The 13,614-nt window shown below is 42.1% G+C and overlaps 1 protein-coding gene across 1 annotated transcript; it reads right to left on the bottom strand.

Moving 5' to 3' along the window:
* Positions 1-1,225: 1,225 nt before the first annotated feature.
* Positions 1,226-3,359, bottom strand: id3 (inhibitor of DNA binding 3). The gene is made up of 3 exons (XM_026340559.1): positions 2,912-3,359; positions 2,478-2,551; positions 1,226-2,059 (listed from the first exon to the last, which is right to left on the bottom strand). The coding sequence occupies exons 1-2, from the start codon at positions 3,209-3,211 to the stop codon at positions 2,498-2,500; spliced, it is 354 nt and encodes a 117-aa protein (XP_026196344.1). The 5' UTR covers positions 3,212-3,359; the 3' UTR covers positions 1,226-2,059; positions 2,478-2,497.
* Positions 3,360-13,614: the final 10,255 nt, after the last annotated feature.

Below are 13,614 nucleotides of genomic sequence, written 5' to 3'. Positions count from 1 at the left end.
ACAGGTGAAGTTCCGCATCGACGGTAAATTTCTTTTCTTGTTCGTCAAAGTCACCAAAGCTCCGTAAGAACTCAGTTTATCAGCAAAGTGCGTATTTCTGAACACCGTTGTGCCGATATGGTTCAACATTACTTGGCATCCTGAGGACCAGCTTCATAATAACCTGCAGCATCATAAACTAAACTTGATTAACGCGGAATGTGTTCGGCAAGGCAGCTGAAGCGCTGCATTATGGGATCTGTAGTTTATTGTGTTACCAGCGCTTCATATCACCGGGCCATTAATAACAATGATATGGAAATGATCTCGCGGGCCGGATATAATTACACGCCGGGCCGGATGTGGCCCGCGGGCCATGAGTTTGACAAATATGCCTTACAGAGTGATGCAAAAAGCGGTACAACCAAGTATGACAAAAAAAACTGAGCACTTCTATACTGGTCCACTAGATGGAGTTACAACCTCATTAATACCAACAGGGTGAAGGTGATCACTGGATCAACTACACCCCTGGCTGTTGTCTCATTTTCACTTTTACAAGAGTACAAATAACAAAATAAGCAAGAAAACCACTAAGCATTAAGCAGATGATGCAGTATATTCATGAGCCAACATTTAAAACATGAAATTCCACACCGATCCACACGGTGGGGTAGTTTGCTCAACTTTGAGACCACTTGAGTGCAGTGACATTAACTTTGAAATTAATAATCATGTAACATTAGAGAGCTGGGGCCCAGTTTGGCTGATATGTGATTCCACGACTGGTGCTTCAACATAATAGCACCTACACATGTAGGTCTTGTTTGTGTTCTTATAGATAAAGTTGCCTTAAAGGTGATGCTCTTCTGCTGCCAAGATCAGTGAAGCACATTTATACATGGTGTCATCAACTGATGTGAATTTGGAAATCATGCCATGTCTTTCAACATTTATGAATGACCACAGTGGTTAGTTTGATGGTTTTCAACCACGTAACATCCTCTCCTTTTAGGAAGTTCAACTACTTTAAACTGCTGGTAACTCATTCTTTGGAAAAATAGAAGTTCTCACAGGAAACTCCCTTTGTTTGATTTCCAACCACTCAACCTCAAGATACGTCTGAATAAGTACATCCTGTTGTATCAGCACTTCGCCGTCATCCATGTCAGCATCACAGTTATCTCCTGCACAGCACCAAAGGTTATTCTATATAAATATAATCAAATATAGCCTTTCTGACAAATAGGTTCACATCATTTTTTTATTTAATTACACAAGAAAATACATACATACATACGAAGCACACTTTATAATAAAGAGTTTATGAAACTCACAGCAAAGTCTGTAGAAATACAACAATCCCTACAAACATTTACAATTAACTCTATTATAGAGTTCTGAGTGTACCCCAAAAAAAAAAACAAACCCAAAGTCCCATTCAGGAAAAAAAATAAAATAAAAAAATACAGATATCCAAATTGACTCACACCTTACATACCCACTGCAGATATGTACACATTTGTATGAAATTGTAACAGTCTCCAGATTATCAGAATGCAGATCTGGGAATGAATAGCGTTGGAATAATAATGTGATATGACATGAGACTTGATGTAGTAAAGTTCAGGTTGGGTGTCGGTTAAACCCACAAAAAACAAACAAAAAAAAAAACAAAAAACAAAAACAGTTTGGAATGAAACAAAAAGGAAAACAAAAGAACAATGTACCAATATTTCTACTTCTATCTATTGGGAATCCCAGGTTGGTTGAGGAGGGCATAAAAAGCTGATCGCTTTCACTTTCTGATCCCGGCTTCTGCTTTGGTGTGTTGATTTGTCTGTCCAGGAGCCAAAGAATGAGTCTCTGTTTTCTTGTTCATGCACCACTGTTGATTCCCACTCTTCTCGGAAACAGTCCACTTTTCTCTCTCTCTTCTTTCTTTCTTTAAACTCTCCACCTCCCTCCTCCTCCTCCTCCTCCTTCTTCGTCTCCTTCTTTCCCCAAATACCTATCCCACCCTTTCTGCCCCTCTTGTCCTCTTGCCCGGAGTGAAGTGGAGACATGTGTTTCCCTGCACCTGCATGGAGAGAAAGGAAGAAAAGTGAAGTCAGATCTCTCCCTCTCACCCTCCCTCCCTCCCTCCCTGCAGAGGGGAGCAGACAGACTGGCGCCTAGCATGGAACTTTCATTAACCCCAGGCAGATAGCAATGAATCCGCCACACATTCACTGGCCTGTCTAATTGGCAACCGTGGTGAATGTGAGGGGTAAGGAGCCCTTGGTATACCAGCACATCAATGCCTACACTATTCCCACTGGTATTTAAAGTTCATTTTGAAAAAGACTTTATCTGATTTTAAGTTAAAACAAGACACCGCTGTTATTCTAAGCGAGTGCTCAGAGGAGGCGTGACACAGAAAGTCTCTAAGCACAATTATCGTCTTAACTGATCATTAGAAGAGGATATTCATCAGGAAAATGAAAACAAATACGTACCATCCTTTGTCATTGTCATCCTAGTGGCACAACCGACCCTCTTCTTTGGAGAAATTGCGAGTGAGATCCGCAGTCTGAATGGAGAGCAAAGGGGAGAGAGACGGTCTTAGACGCTGGCACAAACATTATTCTAATAGCACACAATCAGGAATAACTGTGTGTCATTTAATATCAGTGAACATCAACTACTGCACCACTATAGTAAAACATAAATCAATTAAATAAAAATACAACATCAGAACATGGTCACCATGACCATCTATCTCATCAAGTAGCGAGTGGAACTAAATCAGCCAAATCCACAGACACAATTCCACAGTTTTTAATTTATATAAACTCCAACTATCCAGAGGAATTCCTGTTAGGTTATGTCAGTGTCTAAGGACGTTGAAGAACAACCATCAGTCCACTGTGCAGCCCTCATCTCTCCTCACCTTTATTGACAAAACCATCTCCGGAGTGGCTGTGTCCTCCTTTTCCAGCGCAATCTGCAGGTCGAAGATGTAATCAATAACATGCTGCAGGATCTCCACCTGGCTGACCGACTTGTTCTGTGGGATGCTCGGAACCAGCTCCTTCAGCTTGGAGTAGCAGTCGTTCATGTCGCACAAGGCGCCCACCGGCTCCTCCAGACACGAGTGTTTATTCCGGGTGATGGCGAGACTCTGCTCCGAGATGCAGCACACGGCCTTGTAGCAGCTCCTCACCGAGCGGACGGGACTGATGGCTTTCATGGTGAAAACAGGCGCGAAGCAATAACAACAACAACAACAGCAGCGACAACAAGACTCGGTGATTGCTGAGTATAAGCTGTTGGTGGTTTTTCCCCCTTGTTGTAATCTAACTAGCACAGTCCTGAAAAGCTCCAATGCTGTGACAGCGACGCACAGTATTTATGTAGTGCGCGCCTGATGACGCCCCCTTTCTCGCACCGTACTCTGATTGGCCGGTGTGATTATCAAGCCCGTTGTCATTGGCTGTTCTCACCTTGAGGAATGGTTGGAAAGAATGAGGAAATTAGTCTGGGATACCTGAAAAAGGGATTGTCAATTAATTAGTTTCCTCCTTCTGGTAGTTTTATGTGAAATCGATAGCAAAAGTACCTCGAGTTGAAAAGATTTCACAGAAAAAAGAGACAAACAGATTGACTGATCACTAAGTACGAGCCTATTTTTACTTTACTTTGTCGTTTTATAGTAGTTTAATCAAATAAATAATCCTAAGAGTGTTTCGTTGTTAGAAATCCTGGATATCTTCAATGAGATTGGGTTGTAGTGTGTGTTAAGCCCTTGAAACATCTCACCTGAAATGTCAACACAATTACTTCAAGACAAATACATTCTAGACCTGTGTTATCTATTAATATTTAATAACATTGTCCAGGACAAACTAACATCATACGCACGTACAAAACTATTCCAACTATGACATTTGCTTAATATGAGTAAAAAGTCAGTAGAAAGTTAAATTGTTTCTATATAAATTATGCGCTAGAACATGTTCAGTCGGTCGATGGCTATAGATGAACTGACTGATCATCAGTTATGTTTTAGTAACTCACTCCAGTGGCCTCGTTGCATGTTTTAAACTCCCGTCGAATATTAAGAGCGTGCTTGAGCTGTCAAGTCCCTTTCTGCCAAAATCTAATCTCTTATGGGTGAAAGTGTTTTATGAAAATTATATTTCATCAATTCCAAATGTTGCTGTGTTTTAGTTTACATCAAAGCACGTCCCGTCCTGCTCCTATTTGGGTCTTATTTTCCCCTTTTCTCACAATCCTGTTTTGTGGAGGAATGCAAGCCTGAGCCAGCTGTGTGTCCTATCCCGGCCCAGCTGTGTTGATCTAACGCGCCAGTCCCAGACATGCTGGCGCCAGCCTCCCGACGTCATCCATTCACCCCGACGCGCACTCCCCTCTTTGGCAGACGGCCCGCCCTCCCCCGTCCAACACCAGAGGGGAGAGAAGCTGAAGCGCTCCGAAATCCGATTGGCTAAACGGCTCTGCCACTCACGGACACGAGTGTACGCCCCCACGCTTCCCTGCTCATCTGCAGATGTACTCAGAGAAATTAGAAGGAAAATCTTTCCAACTACTCGTGAACTTGTGTAATGACGAATAAGACAATATGTCCTGGAGACAGACACCTTAATGAACAGTGACGATCAGTCAGTAGGATCTCTCCTGAAGCTGGAGCTAATCCAAATCCAGCTTTGCTCTGTCAAGTTGGAATGATATAGTTCTTGTACAGTAGTTGAAGATAGTTGTTGCTCAACGGCCCATGGGTGCCAGAATGGTAGCCTGTGTGTTCACGACATATTTTGCAACCACTTTAAGAGTCTCACCCACTCACTCCTGATGCTTTCAACAATCCGTTTTGGGTTAGATGGTTTTAGAGTCCTGGTGACATGGGTTAGACATACAAGAAGAAGAAGAAGAGAGGGTAAAATATAACACACAGTTTCAAGACGGTGAGTAGGTTATTCACACTACATCCTCATCTTTATTTTAGACACATTTGTGCGTAAATGAATGCGCACGGGTGGTGTTATCCTCCCCATTACGCAGAGGTTTACCAGATGTTCAAGTCACTGCCTTCCTCATGGCAATCACCCCCTCCCTCCTTATCCTCCCACCAGCCGCTGACCCTGCACGACAAGTCACTCAGAGACCTCACTTTAGAGTAAACCACAGTATTGAGCCGTGAGACAGGACTTCGTTGCAGCGCTATTTTAGAGATATATAGTACGATCGTTGCAGAGTATCAAAACAAAACTTTGACCTTAAATGTCTTTCTTAAATATGTCAAGGGGAGGACAAATATTGCTCTACATTTTCCAGTTCTGGTGGGAAAATAATTGTTTGTGTTTGTTGACTGCGCAAACTGCTGGGGCAAAGGTTGGGCGAAATTGATTAGACGTCTGGGATGAGAGGCCTCTGGAGTGGAAATACATTATGCAATTTGATTTTGATGTCCCAAATAAAGCACAGCTCCTGAATTCGTTCTCATTTTGTAGGAGCTGTGAGCTATTTCCAGGACATCAAAAAATACCAACAGAGTGTTTTCTCTGATGCCAATGACAGCGCTTGTCTGCAGATTCCAGAGTTCCCAATGCGTAAATCAGTGTGAAACACACACACACACACACACACACACACACACACACACACACACACACACACACACACACACACCACTGTGTCTGGGCAGGGATCAGGTGCTTGTCGGAAAGGCCCCGGACACAATCGGGTCTCTCTTTCAATGGATGGGAGAATTCCGAGCCTGGCGTCAGTGAGTCTGCCTCTCTCCCCGCCCTCCCTCTCCCTCTCCCCGCTCCTCCGTGCAGCTGGACGCAGACAATCAAGCCATCAACAATCGCCATGCATAATTAGCAGACCCTCCCCCCCTTCTCTTTCTCAATTAAATTTCAATCCTTTAGAAGTTACTGACAGCCAAATACTACTATTGCTACCATCACTTAATGATATGCCTTAACAGCTATTCCTCTTCTGGCTGTGTGTGTGTGTGTGTGTGCTTGTGTTTCCATACCCGAAGTATCTAAATCTTATCTGTCCACTCATCTTGTCCTCAAAGACTTGTCTCAATATAAAAAACAACATTGTAAAGTAATGAGGGTCATCCTGTGTGAGGAGACAGCAGGAGGGAGGGAGATGGGGAGGTAGAGGGGGCAAACCACCATACTGTCATGTGGAGAGGCAGTGTTGTATACAGAAGGGCATCTTTTTCATTCATAAGTGCAGGCCCATCTTGGATGGGTAATGAAGTGTCAAGAAACACAGTGGAACTTAATCCTTTGTGGGTGCCAAGCAGGATTCCTCCTCCTCCACTCCATGTTTTCACTCTGCCCTCCATCAAAGACGCTTCAGTCTTCTCTGTCAGCTTTGAACAGCCTACAGATCCCAAGCTTTTGTCCCTAGTGACCCAGGCGGTGACATGACATTTTATGCACATTGCTGATTTGTGCAAGTCATTTGTTTTTTATGTTTGACTCTCTTGTTCAAGCAATTATTTATTCATCATTCATTCATTCATTTTGCTTGATTTTCAGACGAGAAGCCACCTCGTGTATCAAGATAAAAATCTATCCACATAATTCAGAGTATGGCAAATTCTACACAAGACAATTGACAGTTATAAACACATATGCAGCCATAATTAGATCACATACTAGGGTGTGAGTGGTCAAAACCTGGTGTGATGACTTTTGGTATTTCTGAATATACTGTATTTCACATGCTAGAGAATAAACAAACTAGCAGAAAATGAGACGTTTCATACGGGCTGCAATGTTTGGCCAATATTTAGTAATGACTGTGGTGACTAGATGTAGAACGCACCTTAAGCTGCAATATCCTGTAGTTTCAGAAACTGTGGGTGCACATTGTGGGAATTGTGCTGTTATCATTATGATGTTCTGAGGTGGTGCTATCCATGTCCTTGGGTGCAAATATTTCACTGTTTTCCCCATGCAGGAATAAATCAAGGTATTACAACTCTACGGCAGGTGGGACAACCAGCCACAGAAGGCCACAAAGCCCATGGTCACCACATAGCACCAAAACAAGCAGAGTACAATATTCAGTGCAACCGGGCACGTGGTTCGCCTGCCAGCTGCTGGTCATACTATTGTTTTGTCGGTTTCATCGACCCTGACGGGAACAGTCCGTTTATTCTGCAGCTATTCCACTGAGGATAGACATCTGGCTTTGTGTAAGCATAGTTAAGGTCAGACTTGGTGATTGTGGTCGGGGCCAGCCGGTGTAGGCGAGAGTAAAGTGATTAGTCACAACACTTTCCATCAATTCTCTCAACAACATGCAACAGCTTTCGAATTGGAATTATGGAGGTTTATCTCTGACTAAAACATAATGGATTACATTCATTGGACTATCAAGCAGACAGACCTGGAATGAGCCGCTCTAGAGCTGACAACGAGCTTGCTGCTGCAAGATGACCATTAATGGAAGCGCTGCAGAGGCTAATCTCCCTTCTAAAACAATTCCTCTGTTTTCAAAAGTGCAAACAAACACCAGAATGAGTGTCTGCAGACAGCACAGAGACGAACTGGCTGCATCTGCTTGTTGTCTCCGTATTGCCAGGGAAGAATGACTTTGATCCGCATCCAGTCTTGACCTCTCTCAAAATGTGGAGCTACAGCCTTAATCCTGACCAAAATCAAGACCTACTCAGCAATTTGCAGATGACTACCAGATGATGACCATAATAGCTGCAAATACTCTTGTGTAATTGCTGTTCTTGCTGTTGTTTTGCAAGCAGGGCATTTGTGGTAAATATACTTTAAACTCACTTGAACTAGAATGTTGAACTTGTAATTAAGGACTGTAAGGGCCTATACTTGGTAAGACCCCACACAGAGTGTTGATCAGACACTGCCATGAGGATGCAGAGTTTTTGGCTGCTAAACAGCTTCTGTATACAACTGACTGCAGCTTGATTGTTGGATAAAGAAGTTGCAGTGGAAGGAGACACCTGAAATGAAAACAAAAGCAGTCCAACTGCAAATGACCAATTACAACGATGCACCAGGTTGCAGTGAAGGAGGTCGGGTGAAAACTTTGATGAATCCAGCTAGTTCATTTGCAAACAGTGCACAGATGAAGGCTAAACACAGCCATTCAGGGTGTTCACAGACCCCACACAACACAAGTTACTGCATGTGCTTTTGTGCAGAGACAACATGGGATCAAGATGGAGGGATACAAAGAGGAAACTGTGCGGGTGATCAGCTGAATGAAGAGGAAAGGCCGATACAGGCTGAAAACTGCAGTGTGGAAAATGACTGTGGGAAAGACTTGAGGGTGAGTGACAGAAAGGAGAAAGAGATGTAAAAAAGAAGAGAAAGACAGTCTGGTGCTACGATTGCTGATGCTGCAGGGGTTCAGCTGGTCAGGCTTCACACAGACACACAGACAGAGGCCATTTGGTCCCTGGTGGGTATCTCTGCACCTGTGTGTGTATGTGTGTGTGTGTGTCATGTTTCTAGGTCAAGTGGGTCCCTGAAATCTAAGATGAGCCACAGCAGTGCCATTCTCCTTCTGTCACCGACATTGTATTCTTTTAACACGTTATTCCTCTAGCCCCCATCCCCTTCAAACACACATGAATTTTCCTACACGTGCATGTGCAAATGGACTCATGTAAGCACGCACACTTGCCACCCCTCCTCATCTCCTCTTTGTACCAATAATGAATTGAAACAGTTGAGACTGAGATGACACACAGCTGATCCATGCACGCACACACATTTACTGTTTCCAAATCTGGGTCAATTGTGTCCCTTCATGGTCACCCCTGGCAGAGCCCTCCATATGGAGGGGGCAAACAGGGAGCAAAGAGGCCTTGTTCTTTCAGGGAGCTGATTAAAAGCTCTAACTTCTGACTACTGAGATCTGTAACCAATCACAATTCACACCATGGGCCTGTTACTGGACTGTGTGTTATTTTGATGGCCACACACTTTAGTGCATTTGTACTTTGTTCAATTACTTTTTTAGAGATTGTTAATTTTATGTTCTCCCCACCCCCTCATCTCCTCCCATCCATACTAACTCTCTTCATCTTAAGTGGCTTTAATCTGGGTGCTGTGACGTGCACAGCATCATGGGATGGACATAAAGGTTTAGGGAAAATGGACATGCTGCCAGCTGGTCAGCTTTGACTTGACATGTTCAGCTGAGTGTGCATTGGGTTTTAATTGGGCTTTGTGTGAAAAACCATCATAAACAAATCATGTAATTAAAGTTTTAATGGTCCGGTGTGTTTATCTTTCACTGCAGGGTTTTTAAAACAAACTATTGTTCTTGCTCTGCTTATGAACCATCGTAGATTATTACCCAGAGATAAAGAGACCATCCCCCAAATCTGCGACCCATTATATCTCAGTCTCTGCTTATGAACAGAGCTAATCATAAAGTACTTAATATCTGTGTTGAATCTTTCTAAGAATAAAACCTGAGGTAGCACAACTATGAGTCACTCTCAAACAGAGTAACACTACCAGGAAATGCCTATATCTGTTTAGCCAGTCTGGCCTGTGTGTATTGTATTTTGGACATTTCCTGCCAACATTCCCTGGCTACTCTGTAATTTACTGAAAATATCTTCGCACCACTAAGTTGAGAGTCTGGCTAAAGTGGAGGGTCAAAGTCACTCAAGATTTCTAAAAATGTTTCTTCAACAGTGGAGTATGGTCTCACAAACAGGAAGCACTTTGGCCGAATAAAACGAGAGAGGAAAATGTCATTTATACAGCAGCACGGTAAACAGTGATTAAAGACTCACAAATTCACACACGATCTAAAAGAAATATAAAGAAAACATATACTCCCCCAGAATAAAAAATACACCTTCCTTTTTTAACCTATAACAAATAACCATGCAGATAAATTTGGTTTTATTTATCCAGGTTTTGAAATTGTGGCTCTCAGTCAGAGATCTTCCTCGACGCCAGTGAAATGGAGATGAATGATGTGTTAGCTGATGTGAAATGATTTGTGGTAGTTACAGCATTGATTTTAAAAACACTGTTCACTGCATTGTTCTCTGTGGCGATACACCCACACTAATGCACTCACTCGCGTTTTTTTATATTGCTATTTTCAGTCTGAACACCCGCTTAGACACCTACAATGTTCACAATGTTCAATTTAAGGCAGGAAACTTTGTCATAGGTCTTCACCCTCTCTCTTTGTTTACTGTCTCTCTACCATCTTACTATGGAAATAGAGGCAATAACATCACATGTTAATGTACAAGAAGATCTCAAAATCATGCAAAAGAAGTGACAGAGAACTAAAGAAGGCAGTGATAGAGGCCACTGGGTCAGGCTGATGACCCCGGCACAGTGAGTTCAGATAAAGACAAACACTTCAAACACCACTGATAAGCTCCACAGCGTAGGACACAGAGCAGCTTCTTTGGCAAGACAAGAGATAGGCCCGACAAAGCGCAGTTTGAAAGGTGAGAATTAGCATGAAACTGATAGAGACCAGCATGTTTCTGCATTGTATTTACAAGTGTCACACTTTTTTTTTTTTATGTTGGGTTAAATAATTGGCGTTAATACATTTATCAGTGTTGTTTTATAGCTGCTTCAGCCTAATGTGACAGACGAGTGATGATCATGTTAGTGCTCTATCAGATTTGTGTGTGTGTTTTCATTCCCATCACAACAGCCCTGTAATGACAGTTTAACAACCCGAGTAGTGCTCACCTGTGTCAACGTGAAGTGACTGAGTTAATTATTGTCCTCCAGACGTCTGCAATGCCTCAGAGGGACAAAGAGATTACAGAGGACAAACTGGAGATTAGATAAATTAGGGAAGCTGCTTTTTTTTTTTGATGTTTCAACTGCAAAACTAATCGACCTTAGGATTAAAGTTTCATTCTGTTGTTTAAATATCACAGATATGCAAAAGCATCAGCGCTGTTATTCACGCTTGTTTAAGATAATGCTCATAAATTACTTTTCTGTTCATGCCAGATGTGTGCCCCCCTTGCTAGGGAGGTAGATGATTCCACCCTCCCCGACCAACAACACTCCTATGTTAGGCTAACCTCCTGGTGACTTTAACGCAGCATCTGGCAAATGTTAGGCTTCACCTGAACCCAGTCTTTACGCTGTAATCTGAGCAGCGCTCTTACAGATGCAGCCTCAGCAGGGAAAAGCTTGTTGTGTGCGTGCGTGTGTCATCATGTATGTCCTCCTGCATCTGTGCGCTCTCTCTGGGCGCAGCTCTACTCGCAGGGTTTTAAAAAGACAATTGCTCGGTTCAGGATGGGAACCAAAGGAGCCGGTGCAGACACAGCGGGGGAGCCCTTTACACAGAGTGCACAATAACCACCCAGCCACAGAGAGCACGGTGCCTGGCTTGCCTTGTGAACGCACAGCAGTGACAGTGTGCCGCACGTGGTTCAGATGGATCTATGTGTCCTTTTGTTAGCAGTGACTGATAAGTGAAAAAAAAAAACAAAAACAGACAAGACCTATAAGACAATATTACCACACTCCCTGCACAGCTGGCATATTTTCTGAGAAGCTATTTCCTGTAAAAATTCTGACACAGGAATAATGATGGCTTTGATTGGGCCCCAGTTAACGGGAGGCACTTCCTGTTCCTTTGTATTGGTTTCATTGTGAGGCAATGGGGTGGGAGGGGGAGGAGTGGGCAAGGCAGGGTTTGAGGGAAACAGCTGCTGGAGATGACACAGTCAAGAACATCCCTGTGACCCCCCCCCATCACTGCCTGCACACACGCACAAACACATACGTTGACGTACTGTCACTGCATCAACTTGTTGACCTTCCTACGGTTTTATGTCGACCAAATGTTCCAACTGTTGACTCAGTCATTTCAGTCATTTCTCTTAAACTACCACGAGCATGAGGAGACATCATTCTCAGCTCGAGATGCAACTGTGAAACATTCAGTCTCAATTCTCAGGAGAAATGTTAGTCAGCGATCAGCTTTCAAGCCATCGAACTTAAGTGTTCAAAAACAAGACACTTAAATCAGTCACTGTGGCCTGTCATCTCAGACAACAGAGGGATTGTACCCACTGACAAGAAACTAGGGTGGCTAAAATAAAATTTCAAAAAAATTATGAGCATTTCTTTTAAACTAAAAGAAAATTTGGTTCGCGTGTTCCAAATTTGACACCTGAGAAACAAATATAAAAGTACACAAAACGTTTGTGAGCACAATATAACTCTACAGTACTGCTATGATAAAACGAAATCATTAGGTAGTGAAAGAAAAGGCGTCAACCGTAGTGATAACTTTTTTTTTTTATCTTATATAAAACCTGTTAAACCAAATATAGCTTAACTTTTAGATCTAGAGTGGTGCTTTTTGGTAAAACAAGAAACCAAAAAAAAAAAAAAAAGAACTGTTGTGAAAAGGTTAGGGTTTGTGATCTTGTCTGTTGTTTGCACATTTCTAAGGGAAGTCTCACTTGTTATCTGTAAAGGAAAGTCTGTGGTTCTCGAGTTAATTGTTGCAAAAGCAGATGTTCGTTGCATTTATAGTTCTATCAGAGAACCAGACACACACTTCGGTTTGTGGAGCCTTTGGAATAATAATTTGTACAACTTGCAAGACACCTACTCACATGCAGGTATTCAAATGCATTCACATGAACACACAGTTGTGTTTTTGTGCATACACACCCCGTTTTTTTTTTTTTTTTTTTTTAATCTGAGTGAGGTTTTCCATTAGTGTTTTTGCAGAGATCACAGGTTGTTCTGTTTCCTGCCACACAGAGTTTCGCCACAGAAGCTAACCTTGCTTTCTCTGCTCTGCATTGAAGATGATCACTGGAAAATCATCAGCACAACACACAAGTGCACACACCTACCACAAACACAGATGCATGAACACAAACACAGTTATTGTTCAGCTCTGTTGTGCACTGACATTTTATTAGGAAAGGACAAATATATGTAGAACATTTAGTCTTTTCAGGAAAAACAAAACAGATTTTGTCATGAAAATATATATTATATTTTAATTTTTGTGTTTTTTACTCTCTTACCTCCTTATTATTTATGTCTGTAGGCTTCTTTTTCCCTTTTCCTCCTTTCATCCCTTTCTCTAGCAGTGCCAGTCTCTGAGGAGGACTGATGTGAGCTCCAGATGTTACAGTAGACTGGCTGGAGACAGAGAGGGCAGAGGGCTTTCCCACACCTCCTTCCTCTTATCTCTCTGTTGTCTTTCCTCAAACCTATATCATCTTATTGTTTATATTATGACATTATTGTTATTTTCATACCATTTGACTAATTTAAAGATTACAGATCAAATTTATTCAAAGGAAAAGTTTGACATTTTGGAGAAAATGTCAAACTTAACATAAAGCCATTCCAGCGTATCCTCCATTGTGTGTTTGTTTCCTGTAAGGTTCATATAGAGATGATGTCAATTTTGTTTATGTAGTGTTTCTTCATTCTGCCTTGAAAGTGGATAAAAAGAGAAGTAGTATTTTGTTGTATACTTTTCAAAGAGTGTTTATCCCGTTCTTTTGCATTTGCTTCCTTTATTTGTTAAGTTTTCTCTCCAGTGATTATTTTATTATTAAGACTTATCTTGTGTTAGTAA

Source organism: Anabas testudineus, chromosome 22 (assembly GCF_900324465.2).
Source record: "Anabas testudineus chromosome 22, fAnaTes1.2, whole genome shotgun sequence".
Classification (NCBI taxonomy): Eukaryota; Metazoa; Chordata; class Actinopteri; order Anabantiformes; family Anabantidae; genus Anabas; species Anabas testudineus.
The sequence above is the reverse complement of the archived record's forward strand: the minus strand, read 5'-3'. Positions and strand labels throughout refer to the sequence as shown.

Coding starts and splice junctions, on each gene's coding strand:
- id3 (XM_026340559.1), bottom strand. CDS start 3,211: ATGAAAGCCATCAGTCCCGTCCGCTCGGTGAGGAGCTGCTACAAGGCC. Junction 2,552..2,911: donor AGATGGTTTTGTCAATAAAG/GTGAGGAGAGAT, acceptor CTCTCCATTCAG/ACTGCGGATCTCACTCGCAA.